General features: G+C 43.5%; 1 protein-coding gene across 3 annotated transcripts in view; it reads right to left on the reverse strand.

Annotated features, from left to right (window-relative positions):
* CELF2 (CUGBP Elav-like family member 2) overlaps nucleotides 1-21,660 on the reverse strand; it is a 524,871-nt gene that overhangs the window by 81,393 nt on the left and 421,818 nt on the right. For all 3 annotated transcript variants that reach the window (XM_081226997.1, XM_081226998.1, XM_081226999.1), the window contains one exon: nucleotides 2,052-2,100. In XM_081226997.1, coding sequence (XP_081083123.1) covers nucleotides 2,052-2,100 — 49 coding nt within the window. The remainder of the gene's footprint in view (nucleotides 1-2,051; nucleotides 2,101-21,660) is intronic.

The following is a 21,660-nucleotide window of genomic DNA, read 5'->3' on the forward strand; positions in this document are numbered from 1 at the left end:
GAAGAAACCCTTTCTCGGTTCAACTCTTTGGGTATTTTAAGTCAGACATTTCCAACTCGGTTCTCTCTTTTGTCACATTTTTTTTTTTTTTTTTTTTTTTTTTCAGTATGTGGGCCTCTCACTGTTGTGGCCTCTCCCATTGCGGAGCACAGGCTCCGGATGCGCAGGCTCAGTGGCCATGGCTCACGGGCCCAGCAGCTCCGTGGCATGTGGGATCTTCCCAGACCAGGGCACGAACCCGTGTCCCCTGCATCGGCAGGCGGACTCTCAACCACTGCGCCACCAGGGAAGCCCTCTTTTGTCACATTTTTATCACTGCGGCCTAGGGTTCAGACGAACCCCCTCCTGCAGACTTTGATCCCATGGCCCATGTCCTGACACGGTTTGGAGAATTATGGGGCCAAAGGACAGAGAGCATCTCCTGGTGGCTGGATGTGCCAGGATGACCTTCACTGATGGAATTCACCCCACAAATACTAGATCCATCCTGCCTCTCTCCCAGGAGGAAGAGAACAGATTGTAACACGCACTCCTGGAGCAAATCGGCACAGGGAGATGGCCTTCTGCCTGGGCAGACACACTCGGCGAAGGTCCCTAAAGGCCAGGGAACACTGACCAACATCTTATAGAAGTGTTCTAACATTTACAAAGCACGGTCACAAACATCTTCTATGAGTCTTAAAAAAAAGCTCATCTATGAGAGGCAATTAGCATTATTCCCATTTTATGAATGAGGAGATTAAAGTCTGGTCTTTAAGTGATTATTAGATACTGAAACCAGTGACAATGAATGTGAGTTCCAGCAGGTAAGGGACAGTGTCTTTTGTGTCCCTTTCTTCTTCTTTTAAAAATTCACTGCTGCAGTCCCAGCCTCTGGCAACGTGCCTGGCACACAATAAGTAATCGATGAATAACTGTCAAGTCAAGGAATGAGGTGACTGGACCAAGACCCACAACAAAGCAGGGGTGGATTTTAGACCCTCTGACAGTCAACGCCATGTCTGTGATAAAGTACTGTGGGAAAAAGGGAGTTAGACTTGCAGAGAAGCGTGTGGCTGATGAGGAGATGGTGGGGAAAGCACCAACATCTCTTCTCCGACAGACACCACCGTACGATGTGGAATTTCTTTAGAAACTGTCTAGTGTATGGGGCCGGAAAATGGGATGCACTACAATTAGCAAAAGAAAATACCTCGTGGAGAGATGCAGAGCCCTGCCGTAATTTACACTGGCAGAGAACGCAGATCTCTAAGTGTACGGCTTCTGCTCCATGACTAATTAATGAGGTGCAGAGCTGCCCGGAGGAAGGCGGCCATGCTGACCATGTCAGTCTTGTGGGGCAGGAGAGGGCTGAGGTCTAGGAAGGTAGACGATTCCTTTAACATGCGATGCAGCCAGTCCAAAGAACAAAACAGGGACAGAAGGTTTGCAGAAGTGGGAGCAAAAACTTCAGAGAGAAATGGGGTTAGCAACCCTCCAGTGTGTTGGAGAGGCAAGTCTCAATTATTTCACCGACCTCATCAAATGCATATATATATATATTTTTTTTTGCACTGATTATATGCTTCTTTAATCAGCTGATGGAATTCTCAATGAATGTGGATGCAAATGCATGGATACAACCTAGAGAAAAGTGCAGTGAGACAGTCACAAAGCCAGAGGACCAAAGGCGGGGGGGAAGACAGCCGCATTCTTGGTGGGCGATGCCCTTCTCACTCACCTTCTCTGCATAGTATAAGGTCACCCCTCCCCATCAGGTGCCCAAGCTGCTGTCAGAGGAGGTAAACAATAGCCACAGGGTGGCCACACAGAGCAAACCCCAAACAGGGACACAGAAAGCCATTCCTTGTAGCATCTTCACAGGTCTTTACCCCAGAGACACAGAAGGCAGGAGGGCGAGGTACCCACCGCAATGGAGGTTTCCTGGAGCACATCTCTCTGCCTTCCCCAGAGAAACAGCAACGGGGGCCAGCTCTTCCCGCCCCCTCCCCCACCTCACATCTTCACTTAAAGGAACAGACATTAAAGGAAGACAGTCAGTCACCACCTACCGTTTGATTTTTCACTATCTGCAGGTTTCATCTGAATGGGATGATGCATCTAAAAATAGAAAAGTGAGAAAGTAAGGCAGATTGAACAAGTGTTCAACAGTCTCAGAAATCCCATGCTATTCAACACGACTACTGATATTGTTATAAGGGCACGTAAATAATGAGACCTCTCACAGTTAAAATGAACTACCTTAAAATGCAAGCATGTGTTTGATGCTCAGCAACAGGATACTTGTAAGTCCCGGGGTGCTGTGACATGGTATCTTAACACGTGGGCTTTGCAGTCAGGCTCAAGTTCAAAACCTGGTCCTGCCATTCATGGTATGGTTTCTGCCTGGATCTTACAAGTAATTCTGGTTCTGCCATTCATTACAACTATGTGACCTTGGGCAAGCGTCTTAACTTCTCTGAGCTTCAGTCTCCTCATCTGCGAGATGGAGGTGACCCCTGCATAGTAGGGCCGTGAGAACTACCTGAGAAAATGCATGTGATGTGCTTAATGAATGGGGCATAGAAAAAAAAAGTTATTGTTATTTTGTATTATTACAAATTTAAACACAGATGATCTGTTTTTCTTCTGGCCGTTCTATGTCTGCTGCATGGCTGTTTCTTAGAGTTCTGAGTAATCTGAAGGTCGACCAGTTATCCCATCCCAGGCGCCATTATCCCATTTTTATTAAACACAAAGTGTGAAACAGGAATGCAGAGGCACCGAAAGAATGGAAGGAAGGAGAGAGGGCGGGAGGAGGAAAAGCGGGAGTGAGGGGCTTACGATCACATTCAGTACATACGTAGGAGGAGAAAGCGCCTGAAACAAAGGGGAACCAAGAGCCCGCATCGTGGCAGAACAAGATGCTCTACGGTTCTTTAAACGATGCCAATCACATCACCGTGCATGATGTGAAGATCTGCAGAGCACAGAAAGCTGCCACCATTTCCAATTAAAATAAATTCCTCAAATGACTTTCGTGGGTTCTCTTGCTTCATATTTCATCCTACCCCAAGGAACATCGCAGCCACAGGGTAGATGGAATCAGTGGCTGTGCAAATGCTTTTATTATAATGGGCCCTATTCTCTCTGAACCTTTAATTTCCCCAGTGGACTTCCCTTACTTGCCAGCCACAGCTCTGGGCTTTATCTAATTGAAATGAAAGGGGAATGGTACTTGGCTCTGGCACTGAAATGATGGGAAATGATTATCAGGCGGTTGAGACCACGTGCACCTAATGCCTGCCAGGGTCTTCAACACACGAGGAAGAGGTAAGAGGGAGCAGTATCAGGGGACAAGAGGCTGAATAATTCAGAGCTGCTTCGTTTATTCTCAAAGGCAAGATGCTCTTATGCACAGAACACAGGCCTAGAGTTGTGGGGTCTACTTGTATTCCCACTCCACTCATTAACATGCTCAATTCGTAGAGAAGAGACTAGCATGAGAATGGAATGCTCAGGAGTCAGTAAGTAGACCGGCCTTTTAAGAAAAGGTGCTGTGGGAGCCCAGGGGAGCAGATACTTCATTCTGCCTGGTGAGGGAGGTAGGGGGAGTTTGGCAAAGGGCCCATCTGCTTTGAGTCCTAAGGGCTGGTTGGACTTGCTAGCAGAGGAAGGGGGTGGCCCTTGAAACGAATGGACGACCCCACACAAGGACACCGTGGTGAGAAAGCCCTCAGTCCTCCTGGAGGGAGCCCACAGTGTGAGGGCGGAAGGCACGAGAAGGGGCTGCCAGGGCAGCCAGCATCCAGGCCTTAGAGGATCCCACGTGCTAAGGAGCTGAAATTTCCTCTAAAAGTCAACGATCAGGCATAGAACATTTAAGGAGCAAGGCAACGAGATCCCATCTGCATCCTTGAAAAAGTCATTTTTGGCTGCAGTATGGAGGATGGATGGTAGAAGAGAGACACAGGAGGCAGGGAGAACAGTTAAGAGGCTACTGCAACAGCCCATGTAAAGCAGGGAAGGTCTAAACCTCAGAGGTAACTGGCTGGTTGTAGGGATGAGGGGGCAGCGGAACCCCAGGCCTGGACAACTAAATGTGTAGTGGGATCATTGCCTATTCATTTCACTTCTGTGTCCTATATGTAACGTTGTGTCCTGTATACAACTGCCTAAACAGGGAAAACACGAGAAAGCAGTTTGGGGAGGGGCTGTAGAGACTGATGGGCACAGGTCAGGACACGCTGCATTTGGGGTGAAGTTGGAAATGTGGGTTTCGAGCTGTTGGGACAGCTCTGGGAGGTGGCGGAAGCCCCAGGCGTGGCTGAAACTGTCCAGAGAGGGAAATGCAGAGTGAAGAGAGACAAGAGCCAGGGGCAGAACTGTGGAGAACAGCCAGGAAGAGGAGTCTAAGAGGGACAGAGCAAAGGGCCATCCAGAGAAGCAGGAGCAGAACAGCTGGCCCCACTGGAGCCATGCAGGGAGTTTCAAGAACAAGGTGATGGTCAGAGCAAGTGCTCTTAGACGCTACAATGAAAACGCCCCAGTATCCTTCTGGGTTTGGCAATACAAATTTTTTTTTTTTAAGGGAGTTTATCAAAACAGTTTCTGTTGGGTGGTAGGGGCCAGAATGCCAGCTCGTAGGCAGCGGGAGAGTAACAGGAAAGGTAACAGTTGATATGAGAAATGCAGACAACTATTTCAAGAAGATTAGCTCTAAGTGGGGAAGACAGGAGGCTCGGTGGAGGATGGGGGAGGAGGATGGGGATGGGGTCTTTCCTTTCCAGGTAGGAAAGACTTGTAACAGGTCAATGAGCTGAAAAGAGTCAAATGAGATTCACAGGTTCAAGGGATAGGAGACAAGAGATAATTGTACCAACGTTATATATAGGACACAAAATTGAAATGGAGGACTCTTGCCCTTGGGAAGATGCTGACCCAACATGGTCGTTGATAGGTACATATATAAAGGAGAAAAGACGGTGACCAGCATCAGAAAAGCAGCACAGAGAGAGTGTCGTGAGCATTCAGATCCATCTGTGACACGCACGGAGGTCTGGAGGAGGAAACCTGGGAGCAGTAAGGACAGAATCATTCGACTCTAAAGCTGCAGAGGGCCCTGGGAATCATTTCATCAAATGCTCTCAACGTACGGGTCTGAAGGGAATAAGTGACTTCACTAAGGACACACAGATGGCTAATGACAGAGCTGGGATCAGAATTCTAAGCTGCCTACTCTTAATCCAGGGCCGATTCCCCCAAACCACATTGCTTCCCTGCAGAATGCCCAACACGGGATTTGGACTTATGAGCCTATGATGATGAACTGCAGGCTTCACTCACTGCAGGCACCAGACAGACACTCAGTTGAAGGCACCAGCAATATCCCCTTGGGTGAAAGTAATCTTCCTCTGCCCTCGCATCATGCTTTATCTATGGAGCTTTAAGACGGGTGTTACACGAAGACTTGACTCTGGGTTTTCCTGCTGCTGCTGAGAGAATGAGCTCTGATTCTGACCTAAGACTATCCAGAAGGCTCAGGAATTTAGCAGTGGTAGCTATGCCCACTGCGGACTTGAACTTGGTTTCTTTCGGTCTTTCTGGGGCTCTGAAGGGGAAAAAAGTCAACCTCACAGAGATCTGGATTGTCAGACCAAGGTGAATCTGAATGGGTGGTCACCCTACTCCAGCGATGTTCTGAAGACAATATAGATAATGTATGTAAAGCGCCGTGCGTGACCTTCTTGGAGAGAGGTATTCAATCAGGACTGTATTAAGAATGGCTCATTACCAGGAACAGTTCATCTGAGTTACAAATTCCTGATCAGATACAGGACGTACATGTCAAGGAAGACAAAAAAACACATGGTTTGGAGGAGTCGTTCTCATAATGTGTGTCACTTCCTCAAAGTCTCATGATACCAAGAACTTTGGGAGATTTGTTGAGCAGAGTAGGGAAGTTATTGTAAAGGAAGGGGTATTCTAGTTTAAACTTTCAAATTATAATACAGGGATTCTTTCCCTGTAACAGGAAAGGATGTCAAAGATTTGACCCAGTAGGATGCTAAGACCACTCACGCATTCGCTTATTTCTGCTTTGACCAGATGATCTGATACATGGTGGGAATAATGGGTGAAAAAGGGTTCTGGTCATGGTGGAGGTATGTAACGTAAGGATGAGACACACAGACCAGCCATTTCCCACATGCAGTGTGGGAACTCAGAAGAGACACACCCCACACAGTCCAAGGAACGGCAAGAAGGCATCTCAGCTGAAACCATGGTCAAGTCAGATCTTGAAGGGCGCTAACCAGGACTTGAGTGAAGGGCATGTCAGGGAAGGAACAACAAATGTGAAGGAACAGAGTAAGAGAAACTAAGTCATGCTGTTCCTGAAGAATGATGAGGGGACATGCTAACCAACAGAGGAGGCAATCGATGTCGCCAGAGATCATTCACCAAACACAACGTAAATGAAGCATGACAAGGCCAACAGCGAGGGATACATCCCTGGATCGGAGAAGTTCAAGTACAGGGAAAACAATGCACATCTCAGCCCTGAATCAAAACTGCCCTGGCTTGGCAGCCAGAGGCTCATCGCCTTCCTCAAGGACTGAAGGTGACCCCCATGGTGTCAAGAACTGAAGCTTGTCAACAGTGCTTCTGTCATGACGGGGAACTGGCGCCTCCAATACCAGAGCTGGAGGGGCCGGAGGTCAGAGGTCCGCACTGTGCTCTGCACTGGCTGGGGGCGGGGAGGTCCCAGGCGATGGCAGCAACGGGAGGAAGGGCCCGAGAACTTGGCCGTCACCCTTCCAATCTCCTAACGTCCCACCAGATGCAAGGGACCCTCAGAGTTGAGGGTTGGGGCTGGATCCCTCCTCCTTCTGTCTATGGCGAGTGAGCACATCCTCTTCAAGAATTCTCCCAAGGAGTCTCCTAAGGGGCATGTTATTTTTTAAATTAATTTTTATTGGAGTATAGTTGATTTACAATGTTGTGTTAGTTTCAGGTGTACAGCAAAGTGAATCAGTTATACATATATGTATATCCACTCTTTTTCAGATTCTTTTCCCATATAGGCCATTACAGAGTACTGAGTAGAGTTCCCTGTGCTATACAGTAGGTCCTTACTAGTGATCTATTTTATATATAGTACTGTATATATGTCAATGCCAATCTCCCAATTTATCCCTCCCCCCGCTTTCCCCCTTGGTAATCGTAAGTTTGTTTTCTACATCTATAACTCTGTTTTGTAGGTAAGTTAATTTGTACCTTTTTTTTTTAGATTCCACATATAAGTGATATCATATGGTATTTGTCTTTCTCTGACTTACTTCACTCAGTATGACAATCTCTAGGTCCATCCATGTCACTGCAAATGGCAGTATTTCATTCTTTTTTAAGGCTGAGTAATATTCCGTTGTATATATGTTAAGAGATATGTTAATTATACTGAGGCTGCATTATTAATGCAGTTAATTATACTGATGCTGTTTAACTCCAGCCATCACCAATGGATGAGTTAACTACCTTTAACGTGAGACTCTATCATCACACTGGATCAGCTGGGTCTGAGAAAACCTTCACTGGTCTGTATTATCATGATTTGTCTACTTGGTCAGAGGAGTCTAGGCATTTTATAACCTCCGGCCTGTGACACTGACAGGGTAGCTTCCCTGAGGGCTGGAGAAACAGCAGCAGTGAGTCTAAGACTTGAGTTCAACTCAGCTGCCCTTGGAGCGAACTTTGACCACAACAGGGCTCTGGTTGTCTTACACCAGGCTCCCCTATGGCAGAGGGCCTGTCCCAGGGAGGCAAAATCAAGTGTTTTGGAAACAGATCCTGGTTCCTGGCAGTGCATTTGACTTAATAGAGTTCATCAAGCTTACGTTTCAATGAAGAAAGCCTTCCAAACCCATTTCCTTGAAGATTTCTTTGTACGTGAATTTCTTTTGCATTTTATTACAGAACAATGGCATCTTGCCTCATGTTCAACAGTAAGGTACTGGGTAACTTGTTGGTTTCTATTTAGCCCTACTTATTTAAAGGCAAGTGAAATCTATAAAATAGATAAACAACAAGGACTTACTGTATAGCACAGGGAACTATATTCAGTATTTTGCAATAAATTATAATGGAAAAGAATAAAAAAGGAATATAAATACATACATATATATGTATAACCAAATCACTTTGCTATACACCTGAAACTAACGTAATATTGTAAATCAACTACACTTCAATTAAACAAACAAAAAGCAAAGGAAATCTAATGAAGGGGGGGAATTGCAAGAGCTCCCTCCCTCCCTCTGGGGCAGGTACTGGAGTCAAGCAGCTTCCGGAGAAATCGGTGGTTTACTTCTGCTTCCATTTGTGTATTCAGTTTCAATCACATGCTTAGGGCACTGTGACTAGAGCCCACTGAGCTGCCGTTTCTCGGGGGTCTGGTTAGGGTCTCACCATATGCAGGCCACCAGCCTCCAGCACCAAGCCTCACCCTTTACCCTGCCTCCTAGTGATGAGTGAGTGGCCTCTGGCCCTCTTTCTGCTTCTCCGCCACATACACATGGGGTCCCAGAATTGAGTTCCCCTATTGCTGATAGGACCTGCTGCTTCTCACTCCTGAACGCGTTTACCTTGGATGCGTGACCCGGGGGCCCAGCTGTGGCTCAGGGAAATGAAGGTGAGGACACAGCTGTGGGGCAAAGGCATCCCCCAAAGCCTGTGGGGGTGACAGCACGTGAAGGGAGCTGCAGAGGCCCCGTTACGAGTCCCATCACATCCCAGCGACAGAGACGCTGCTGGGCCACAAGCACCAGCATCCACGAATCAGGTTCTCTGGAGGCGCACAGTCTACCAAGTCAGCGAGATTTCTCCAGATCTCTCTGCCTCAATCCTGTGATGGCTACGGGGGAGATTCTGAGTTCAAATAGCCAGTGTTAAGCCAGGTGGAGGCCAGAAGATAGAAGACCTGGGTGAAGGTGAGTTGGCCAGTTTCTCACACACAGGAGAACGCATGTTGAAACTTGTTTAACTCCAGCCATCACCGATGGATGAGTTAACCACCTTTAACATGAGACTCAATAAAACGTGCCATTTTTAACCCGAAATGGGTTTTACGGCGTCTCTGTTACGCATATCCTTATTAAACCCATCCTGACACCTAGAAAGAGCAGCCGTAATGGCACATGCTATAAGCTTACTGCCCATAAAATATTTAAAGGGAGAAACAGAGGGGGAGGGAAGAAGTGGATGCATGAAAGAGCCACACGCCAACCAAATGAGAAAATGAACGGACTCCAGCCAGGAGAGACGAGCTGGGATTTTCCTTTTGCTCCCTGACAATGCAGATGTGACTCATGCAGAAGATACTTGGTATCTTGTTGGAGAGTGGACTGTGAGATACCAAAGGCACCCATGCTTCCTGAATTTTTCTCAAAAAAGTTTGTAAATGGGCAAAAATAAGTTTCAAAAGGACTGCCACCAACTGGATGCACGCTGTCCCCCAAAAGGAAAGTGTGTGTCTTGTCAAGGGATCTTCTATGACCATAAGGTACTCCCAAAGCTACAGAGGCTCCCCTACTTCTCTAGGTAGGAAATTCTGCCATTTCCCTCACTGTCTTTTATGCTCTGCATAAAGGAGACTGGGAAGAAACAAAGGGAGTTTTAGGCATGTTGACTTATCGTATTGAATAAGGACTTTTGAATTTCTCTGAGTTTTGAAAATGGGTGACATCGCTAAACTTGCAAAAGCACCTTTAGTAGAGTGACGCCTCTGAACGAACAGAGATGACAAAAGTCATGTGTTGGATGGGTCTAAACCAGCTTTTATCATCAGGACGAAGCTGGTTTTGGAGCTCACTGCCACACTTGTTAAGTGAAGTGGAGAATTTAGGCAATTTTGGTGAAAACTGAGGAAATCTTCCCTGTGCTCTCAATTTTCCTGTGCTAATAAATAAGCACTGCTGTAGGCTCTTTATGTATATGCTAACTAATTTAATTCTCACGACAGCCCTGAGACAGATGTGAATGAGGAACTTAAGGGGTGGGGGAAGGTGGGGGGAGAGGGAAAGAAGGAGGGAGACAGAGAGAGATTAAAGAACTTGGCTAAGGCATACAGGAAGTCAGCAGTGGAGCCGGGATTCGTGGGACTGTCTCGGGCTGGAGCATAAACCCCCAGCCACTCCTCCATGCCGACCCACCCCTAGCATATCCAGACAGTTGTGCTGTGAAATGGTGGTTTCTAAGAACCGAGAGCATTACCAAAATTCCTTTTCCAGACTAGACGTAATGACCATCTCAATCTATAGGGTACTTTCCAACTGGAAACTTATATATGAATGTGTGTAGCATACATGTGTACGTGTATATATATGTTTTTCTGTATTTCACTTGCACATAAGAAATACATATTTTAAAAGCTTATTTAAATGAAAAAACAATAAAAATCCCCCCAGTTCACCTATTTTTCCCACCCCTCACCCCCTGACTCTGGAAACCACCTATCTATTCTCTGTATCTATGAGCTTTTTTTTTTTTTTTTTAATTTTTAGATTTCACATATAAGGGAGATCATACAGTATTTGTCTTTGTCTGACTTATTTCACTTAGCATAGTATCTTCAGGGTCCATCATGTTGCCCAAAGGCAAGATTTCATTCTTCTTAATGGCTGAATAATATTTCATTATATGGTATGTGTGTGTGTGTGTATGTGTGTGTATAAATATATACGTGTGTATATATATATGTGTGTATATATATACACACACACACACATATATATACATATACATACATACATATTTATATATGAAACAACTTCTTCATCCATTCATCCACCCAACCCTTAGGTTGCTTCCATATCTTGGCTACTGTAACTAATGCTGCAGTGAACATGGGGGTGCAGGTATCTTTTCCGAGTTAATGTTTTTGTTTCTTTCAGATAAATACCTAGAAGTTGAGTTGATGTATCATATGGTAGTTCTATTTTTAATTTTTTGAGGAACCTCCACACTACCTCTCACAGTGGCTGCACACAGTGGCTGCATCAATTCACATTCCCACCAACAGTGGACAAAGGTTCCCTTTTTTTCCACATCCTCGCCAACACTTGTTATTTCTTGTCTTCTTGGTAAGAGCCATTCTAACAGGTGAGGTGACAGTCCCTGAAGAAGAGTGACGCTGAGCATCTTTCCATGTGACCGTTGGCCATCTGTATGTCTTCTTAGGAAAAATGTCTATTCAGATCTTCTGCCCATTTTTTAATCAGACTTTTTTTTTTTGCTACTGAGTTTATGAGTTCTCTATATATTCTGGATATTAATCCCTTGGATATATGATTTGCAAATATTTTCCCCCATTCAGTAGGTTGCCGTTTTGTTTTGTTGATAGTTTCTTTTGCTGTGCAGAAGCTTTTCAGCGTGATGTAGGCTCACTCATTTATTTTTGCTTTTCTTGCCTTTGCTTTTGGTGTCAGTATCCAAAAAATCATCATCAAGAGCTATGTCAAGGAGCTTGCTACCTATGTTTTCTTCTAGGAGTTTTATAGTTTCAGGCCTTATGTTAAAATCTTTAATCCATTTTGTTAATTTCTGTGTATGGTGTAAGACGGTGGTCTAGTTTCAGTTTTGGCATGTGGCTGTCCAGTTTTCCCAATACCATTTATTGAAGAGATTGTCCTTTCCCCATTGTACATTCTTGGCTCCTCTGCTGTAAATTAATTGACCTTATATGTATGGGTTTATTTCTGGAGTCTCTACTCTGTTCCATTGACCTATGTGTCTGTTTTTATGCCAATCCCATACTCTTTTGATTACTACAGCTTTGTAATATACGTTGAAATAAGGGGCATGTTGCCTCCAGCTTTGTTCTTTCTCAAGATTGCTTTGCCTATTTGGGGTCTTTTGTTGTTCCATACAAATTTTAAGACTGTTTGTTCTGTTTCTGTGAAAATTATCATTGGAATTTTGACAGGGGTTGTACTGAATCTGTAGATTGCCTTGGGTAGTATGGACATTTTAACAATATTAATTCTTCCAATCCATGAGCACAGAATACCTTTCCAATTATTTGTGTCTTCTTCCATTTCTTTCATTAATGTCCTGTACTTTTCTATATACAGGTCTTTCATCTCCTTGGTTAAATTTATTACTAGGTATTTTATTATTTTTGATGCAACTGTAAATGGGACTGTTTTCTTAATTTCTCTTTCTGATATTTCATTACTAGTGAAGAGAAACACCACAGATTATTGTGTATTCATTTTGAATCCTGCAACTTTACTGATTTTGCTCATTAGACCTAACAGTTTTTTGATGGAGTCCAGGGTTTTCTCTATATAATATCATATCATCTGCAAATAGTAAGAGTTTTTATGAAAAAAAATGAAGATAACTTAAGGGACTTACAGGATAACAAAAGGACTAACATTCACATCCTAGGTGATCCCAGAAGGAGAACAGAGAGACAAAGGGCAAGAATTATTATTTAAAGAAATAATGGCTAAAAGCTTCCCTAACCTGGGGATGGAAATAGACATCCAGATCCAGGAAGCCCAGAGAGTTGCAAATGAGATTAACTCCAAGAGAGCCACACAAAGGCACATAATAATTAAAATGTCAGAAGTTAAAGACAAGGAGAGGCTATTAAAAGCAGCAAGAGAAAAACAACTTGCTATGTACAAGGGAGCCCCTATAAGACTATCAGCAGATTTTTCAGCAGAAACATTGCAGGCCATAAGTGAGTGGCACAATATATTCAAAGTGATGAGAGGAAAAACAAAAACAAAAAAACTTCCAAGACTACTCAACCCAGCAAAGTTATCATTCAGAATTGAAACAGAGATGAAGAATTTTCCAGACAAGCAGAAACCAACTGAATTCAACAATACATTAAAAAGGTCATATACCATGATCAAATGGGATTTATTCCAGGGATGCAAGGATGGTTCAACATCTGCAAATCAGTCAATGTGATACACTGTATCAACAAAATGAAGGGTAAAAATCGTATGATCACCTCAGTAGATGCAGAAAAAGTATTTGACAAAATTCAACATCCACTTATGATAAAAAAACTCTCAATAAAGTGGGTACAGAGGGAATGCACCTCAATATAATAAAGGCCATACATGACAAGCCCACAGGTAACATCATACTAAACGGTGAAAAACGGAAAGCCTTTCCTCTAAGGCCAGGAACAAGACAAGGATGCTCACTCTTGCCCCTTCCATTCAACACAGTACTGGAAGTCCTGGCAAGAGAAATGAGGCAAGAAAAAGAAATAAATGACATCCAGATTGGAAAAGAGGAAGTAAAATATTTTAAAATAGCCTCAGAACAAAAAAGATTGTCTAGATTTTCTCTATGAAAAAGGAAGGAAAGAAAATTTACAAGCCTGCCACGATTCAAAGAAAAAACAGCCTTACAGCTATATTAGGAAAGTATAGCTCCAATCTATGTCCCATTTGACCACAAGGGAACTATATGCGCTAATCCAGACAGATTAAATGCTAGTTCTTCTACAATCCCTTCAGGCCATTTAAAATAGACGTGCAAAATGGAATTAGACTCAGAGGTTTGTTTCATGGGCCAAGTTATCCAAAATGTTCTATACCTATGTTGATGAGAAACAAACTGATAACAAGCAAAATTAGCTGTCAGTTATTCTACGAGAGGAGAATAAGAGTTTTGACATTAACTGATCCTACATTTTGTGGTTTCTTCACAAACTGTTAGTGCAAAAACGTACACTGGAATCTATAAAATGAATCAAAGTGTAGACCACTTATTGGATAAGTCAGCATTTACAACAATAGGCATCGGTATTTGGCTTTATGCTAACTGACTGGATTGTACAATGCCTGTTTATTTGAATACTGCTTTGGAAATTCTGGATGGCACTGAGTAGACAGTCGCCTTCTGAAGATGCAGATTCCTTGAGGGAAGCAGTGTATGGGATTCATCTGTGCCTTGAGTCACAGTACTATTCCAAATTGCTCCTTTGTGCGTCTCTATTAACTAAGTTAACAGAGTACGTGCACAGAAAACTTTCAACCAATATTTGCTGATGTATATTTTTATAAAAGTGACCAAAGCAAAGAATAAAAGGGCATTTGAATATGACAATAACAAAGAAACGTAAGTGATCCTTTATCTTCCCATGGCAAATCACAGCCAGGGGGAAAAAGCCTAGAGTGGAAATAAATGACTATTTCTTCCTAATAGCCACTGATACATGTGACATGCTTAAGCACTGCCTGCATAATATGTGCCCAGTAAAGTTATCATTATCATTGTCATTATTATTTTACAAAGCAAAAGGATTTCCCTGAGGGAAAAAGGAAAAGGTCCCATTCAAAAGCTGAGAGAACATACTAGAGGGAACAGCTTTTCTTGGTCACATGGGAAGTATATAGATAATACTGCTCCCGGCTTTTTCCATATATACTAACAACCCAGTGAGGGAAAACAACCTACAGAACCCAGAATTATATGTCTGCTTTTGGCTTCTCAGGCTCCAAAAGCAGCCTTTTTTTTTTTTTTTTTTTTTTTTGCTGTAATGACACTAGCTATTTACATTTCTGTTACAATCGTGTGGTAAACTAGAGGGGAGAAGTCAAGCAGTGAAACCATTTAGTCCTGGCAAAAGAATAAAATAAATAAAATAAAATATTGCAGGAAAATTAGATTACTCTGGGTGGAATTCTATGAGGGGAGTTGGAGTCTGTTTTGGTGATTAAGTCATCATTTCTGACAGATTACTCTAATCAGCTGTCAAACAGCATTCCCCAACCCCATCTGTAACTTGGCGTCCTCGCTACTCAGCCTATGTTACCTTCTGTACATAAAACACATACAAACAAGAGGAGGTACGGCCCGGCATTTACTATACTCATTAGCTATAATTAGGTTCTGTGTTTTCATACTAAATAATGACACGAGCTTCCATTTTGCTTTATTTATTCTTAAAATGAGAAGAAAAATGAATAGGCTCAAAATAGGAGGCATGGAACGTGAATGAAAAATAGCTGTCATAACAAAAAGCAAGCGTAAGGCTTTTCGAAGCATTGCTATTTAAGAAGAATGTTAATCCTTTATTACTTTAATTTTCTGGGAACTATTATATTACTTAGAGAGGTAAATCTATGACACTTTTTAAACCTCTAGTCAGATTTGGTGCCTAATTACCTGTGATTTCAGTAGAAGGTATTATTACTGTGTTTAGCAGTATTATTGTAAACAGAAAGCAATTTCTTGGGTAAGATTTTGGTTCTTCCCTCTGTCACTGCATCTTTGGGATAGAATAAACAAATGATCCAATTAGGTGAGCTCCCAAATAAATATGGTGAAAAGCAAAGCAAAACTAGTTAAAACTGAACGACAGCATTTAGCTTTTCCGGAATCCTCTGTTTAGATCTACCTGTTTTAATGACAGAAGACTGGAGGGTCTAGAACTATTTTGAAAATGGAGGGAAGTGGAAAGACTTAATGGAAGAAGAGGTGTGTAGGATTACAGTGCTGCTCAGGCAATACTATGACAATCACAAGCGCAGCAGAAGACCACACAAGGATTTTGGGTGACGCTTAGAGTATAACCACTCCTGATTAATAAGCCAAAATTTACAATATACAGATATCCTTTCTAACCATGATTTCATTCTGACTGTGGAACTGTCTTCCAAAATCAACGATGGATGCTCCAAGAGTTATTCTTCCAGATGCTACCCAGATGTTACATTAGACACACTCCCTAATTGAGTCAGGAAAATACACACTAAAATAACAGTGCCTGACCTGGCCACGGAGGAGTGATTTAATGATCTGGTATTTCCCTTACATTTCCCATATGATGGTTCTTCAGGCCACAAACTTAGTATAACCTCGTATTTTAAGACAAGTGAGTCTGGTTTAAACATAAACGGTCCTTTGGACATTAGCCACGACCCATCATGACCACCTTCGTGCTGAGCTTGCACACGGCCTTGGCCTAAACCAGAGCCCAGCCCGCTGGGCTTGTGATGCCTCCCTCCCCAACCCTGGCTGTTTCCAGGTGGTCACCATTACCCAGTTCTCAACACCCTGTGAACTGGGGGAAAGCAAGGCCTGCAGACTGGAGAGCGGATGGCACCGCCCCTCCCTCGCTGACCTGCACTCTGGGTGCACATGCCCGTTTTGTTTAACTGGCCCTTCTGCCTGGGCCCCCTGGGCCTGCAGACTCCTGGTACCCAGTTCGGAATCTTAGCCAAACTGGGAGGCTGTTTCCTCCCCCGATCTCTCCACCCCCTTCCCAGGACTCAACTCAGTTCCTGACAATTCCTGGTACTGCTTCCTAGGATTATCTCTACTCAATTCCAGCCACACCCCTGCCTCGTCCCCATAGGAAATATCCTTTGGACAGTGAAAACTGCCCACATTGCACTTGGGTTTTGGTCATTCACTGGAAACATTGGTGCTGGGCTGAACTTGGTGCTAAAGAAGCATCATCTCAGAGATGGGAGCAGCCGCCAGGTCTGCATTTCCAGGCCCCTCATGGAACCAATACCCTGGCTAAACTGGCTTACTTTTCTGCCTCTTGGAATTCTCACTTTAGATCTGTCTCCACCAAATTTCTTTTTCACTCCGGCTCACTCAGATTCCTGCAGTGGTCTCCATGCACTCTGGTCCTTGTCTCCCAGACCATCATACACACCGCTGCCTTATTTAATCCGACGAAAAAGCAGGTGTAATCATGTCTCTGTCCTGTTCAAAAACTTTCAATTATCTGCCAAATTAAATTCCAGCTCCTTGGCCTGTCTTCTTTCAAGGAACTCCATGCTTTGCCTCCAAATTACCTTTTCAGGCTTACTTCTCATCATTGCTCTACATTTCCCTTTTCTTCCAGTCAAATTGGAGAACTCCCTCTCCCTGGTACTTCTGCCATAGGCTCACCCACAAAAAGGCATCACGACCCTTCCCGTGCACCTACATAACCGCTTTATATCTGTTACACAGAAACACCGATATGTCAAGTTATGAGGTTGATCATGTGAAACTGCCATTTTTGTAGATTGACAATGGTTGAATGGTGACAGTTTCATACAGTGCAACCTCCTATACTGCATAGCAAGGAACTGTATTATCTTCATTTCAGATGACTCATAAGAAGCCCTAAACGTTCAGTTTATGTGGGCTACCTCCTTTGTCAGGCTTGGAGAGCTTTCCAGTAATTCATCTGCAATATTTACAAACTGTATGAGTTCAATTAAACATCAACTTGATGATGTAAAATAACACTACCCTCTAAACCAACCGTGGAGTTGATGGGCAGTTCGTGTGCAACCCAAGACACTTTTTATCTACTCTTAGTAGCTTGTTAAGATCAGCATGCTTTATCCAGTAATCTCCAGTTTCCTTTCAACTCTAAGGCAAACCAAAGCCACCACCACAACGCCCCTCTAAACAAGCAAATCTTTAAAACCTCTGGTTCAAAATTAACTCGGAATATTTAAGCCAACTGTATCTTATCTTGAACCTTCTGACAGGGTAGAGGCGTTTCATCCAATCAAAAGAAAAGCACCATTGAACTCTGTATTCTAATGCTGCTGCTGCAGCTTAGTTTCCGAGTCCTGAGTTGTCTGAGTTGCTTTACCAGCCACGTTTATTAATTAGTGTCTAACATTTCCATCTCCTGCAAGTTGCAACCTCTCATAAAAAATGCATGATTTGGTTGGCTTAGGAATGACAACTTCATTTACAACAGACAAATAAATACCATACCTCACTCAGCAGCCTCTTCCCATTTATTTATTGAACTACCTCCATGGCCTTTGGGATTTGCACTGACTTAAGTGAAGGAAAGGAGATAACTAGTGTAATTTTCCTTTCTTAATGATGTTTAAGCAAAAATGATTAAATCTTTCTCTTTTTTTAAACAAACGAGACCTGGCTAAAAAAAAATTTCCTACTAAAAATAGACGGCAAGTTTGAAAAACATGCCTTAAGGGCTATTTCATATTACCCATGTTTAAAATGCAAATCCATTAAACATCTGAGCAAGACATTTGATATTGTTTTTAGCAGCTATATTTATTCATCTCATCTTCTGCCGTGGTACTAAACTTTGGTTGATATTTTGCCAAATGAAGATCTATCCTCCAGCGCTGCTAATTCTTTATGAGTTTGAGCTTAATATCACTGTCTCGTTTTGATTTCCACCTTCTATTCTAATGTGCGAGGTCATTTACCAACTTTGGAAATTACTTGTTGGCAGAGCTTAGGGAAATTATGACAGTTTGATTGTTCTATAAATACCTTATACTGAAGCTCAGTCTTCTAGAGATCATATTCAAGGCTTGGGCCTTTCAATATATAGCATGTGACCAAAGTTTAAATGGCAAAGGTAAACTCAGAAAGGGGATCCATGAGACAAGAATATGGGAGAAATTTATCCTAAGGAAATAAAGTAAGAACCCTTCACTGACACTCGATCTGTGAAATGGCAAATCTACTTTGATGGTTTCTTACTTCTCCGGACGTGCTGTACTGAATGAGGTTCTGGGAAACCCAGGCTGCTTTATGCTTGTTTTGTAGTGGAAAGAACACCTCAGAATCATAAGGTCTGGGTTTGAACCTTGGCTTTGCCAATGCTAAGTACCTACAGTCAAACCACTTGGTCTCTTTAAGCCCCAGGAAACTCATATTCGAAGCAAGGATCATATCAGAAAACTCATTGCGTTGTTGAGTCCATGTCTCACCCTGTGCTTCTAGTTTGTAGGGCAGGGGTCTACGTGACCCAAAGGATTGCGACAGACAACCAAAGAGCTGAAACTACATACCCCCCTCCTACTTGCACCCCACTAGTCTGCAAAGAACTCTTGAGATTGTTTGATATTGTGAGTGTCTATGAATAAAAGCTACCTCCTTGGGAATTCATTTATCCAACAAACATTTGTGGAGTTGGCGCCCATAGCAGCATCACAGCGGCCTCTGAGAACATTCCTTCTCCAGGAATCTGGAGCTGTGTGTAGGAGAGACTGATACACAAGCCGTCAGGGGAACAGAATACAGCAGGTGGGAGGGTGAATTTCAGCACAGACCACAGTGGATCACAAGGCAGGAGTATTTACTTCTACCTTCCGGGAAGCCTGAGACTGTGTTCTTACAGTGGGAACACAGTGTGTAAACAGAAGCCAAAGACAGAGGAAGGGACACGGTTTGGAGTTCCCATGTCACCCTCAAGACTCGGCAGTTATGTGTGTCCATTTTTTTTCTGCCAGAAGACACAACACAACGATGTTCACATACTCCCAGAGCGGCTGAGGGAAACCTGTAGCCCGCAGCGTCCTGAAGGTAATTCCACCCATCCGCTCACCTTCAGGAAAGCACTTGGAGGACTAATGAGTGTAGTTCTTAGAGGGATAACTTCAAAAATTCCCCTAAGCTCTTCTGTGCTTTTATTAGCTGTGATGACAATGGATAAGGCCCAGTTGATGAAGAGGGCAAAATTCCAGAGCTGCTTCTCAGGTAGAACACAGATTTCCTCACTAATTAGAAATGGGGTCCAGGAAAGGGGAGGGACAGGAAGGAGAGAACTTGAGAATGATTTCAGCTACTTGTCTTGGTTGGACCGCCCATCCACGTAGGTGACATACGAAGAGGGCTTGGCTTGTGGAGGGGAGAGGATTTCAGTTTTGGAATTTCCTGTGGGTCATTTGGATGGAACTTTCCAATTACAGACATTGAATGTCCAGGTTTGGGGCTAGGCAGAAAAGTCTTATGTCAAGGTCAAGATTTGGGATCCAGTAGCCTACAGGAGGTAGAGGAAAGCCATGAGAACGTGTGACAGTGGGAGAAAACGACCCTAGGGTGTGGCGATGTCTAAGGCGTAGTCCTTTGCTTGCCATCGTTAGGAAGAACGTATGTCTTCATAAGTGTGTTGTTAAAAAGTTCTCTTCATTGTGTGATGAGGAACTGGGAAGGCACGCGGCTTGAGATGCCTTTCCATTCTCGTTTACACTCAGCTCTGCTCTGATCCAGCTTCTTCAATGTTCCAAGCTTTAGGCCAGATGCAGCCTCTCCTTTCGTTTTTTTTCCCCCAATTTTTTTTTATTGTGGTAAAATACAAAGACCATAAATTTTCCATATGGACTATTTTTAAGTCTACAGTTAAGAAATATTAAATACATTCATAATGCTGTGCCATCATCCGTCTCCAGAACTCTTTCATCTTGTAAAATAGCCTCTCCTTTCATAAATCAGTATTGGGCCTAGCCAGCTGGTGTATTTTTTATCTTTCATTATTTAGAATTTTGTTGAAGTCGCAGCTAAATTTCCCCGTTCCCAGTAAAGCTTTTAAAAGTTACCTAACTGGAAATACTGAATATCTGCATTTCCATAAAACTCAAAGAGCCTATCATGTTTAGAGGAGAGAGTCAAGATAAAATGCTGACGAATACGCCCCAAGAATCCAAACTATAACATCTGTCCCACCAAATGCTGCCAAAGAGACTGAAGGTCACCGTTCATACGAGACCTTGGGATGCTATTCTGGGAGCTGGGCACCTGGCACAGCCTCCTTTGAAAGACCTGCGTCCTACTGGAGCCCTGACTTGTATGCAGAGTGTTCTTTGTTTTCCTTTTCCCTTCCGTGACTGTGAGTGGCTTTCACCTGTGATGCAAATGATGAAGAATACAAGGGTGTGTCCTTAAAATCAATACAGAGAACTTCTCCTTGACCTACCTCATCGGGGCACCTCTCAGGAGGTGCGACCAGACTGTCTCAAGGATTGAAACCTCCTTAGCATTGTTTTCCTCTCCTTCCCAAAGGGTAAGAGAAGTTCACGGTTGGTCAACTGGGTTACTGGCTTCTTTCCAAGACCAAGGGCGAGGGGGCTCAACTCATGGGACTCAGGGAGCAGTGAGCACTGGTGAGAAAACAGTATGGGTTATGAACCTCCAAACTGCCTAATGAAGAAGCAGAAGCTGGGTTTTTCTGTTTTTTCATTTATTTTTTTTTAGCTCAAATCTATTAATCCAGCTCTAATCAGACTCAAGTATAAAGATGGGTAGAGGAAGGTGAGCATGGAAGTGCATGTATCAACTGTATACAAACCCAGCTGATGGGAGCTCTTCTTCAAGAGCTAGTCAGGTGCCTGTGTAAACACAGACAGCACAAGGTGTGTGTGGCAGGTCCAGAGGAAGCCTGGTGGTTTTCCTCTTGCATCGCATGTTCTCCTTCTGGGTCGCCTTTTCTGTTCGGGTCTAATCCACCGTCAGCAGGTGGTGCACCAAACTCTTCTTCCTCTGGGCACCTCCCGTCCTGTCCCACCTGCTTCCCTTCCGGCCTGGCTCCTCCCTCCACTCCCGACTGCTTCTTTGGCCAACCAGCCACAGTTCATGCTTTGATGCTGGTCTGACAAGAGACAGCTGTGACTTTGGGAAAGGCTGGTCGTGGTTTTCATTTTATGTAGCAACAAGTGACCCTGTGCGTAGAGACTGCTACCTAGGATGTTTGAGGATTAGGAATAAACCCAAATGTGAAAGACGTCTCCAGATTTGTAAGTATGGATGGAAAACGAGAACTCACTCAAGAGGAAATCTCACAATGACTCTGTAGGGCAGATGACCTTCCTTTTAAGCCTCCCAAACTGTGGAAACGTACAGGTACACCAAAGTACATAAAGCACCTCTTATTAG

The sequence above is a fragment of the Mesoplodon bidens genome (genome assembly GCF_964165515.1).
Source record: "Mesoplodon bidens genome assembly, chromosome: 3".
NCBI classification, from domain to species: domain Eukaryota; kingdom Metazoa; phylum Chordata; class Mammalia; order Artiodactyla; family Ziphiidae; genus Mesoplodon; species Mesoplodon bidens.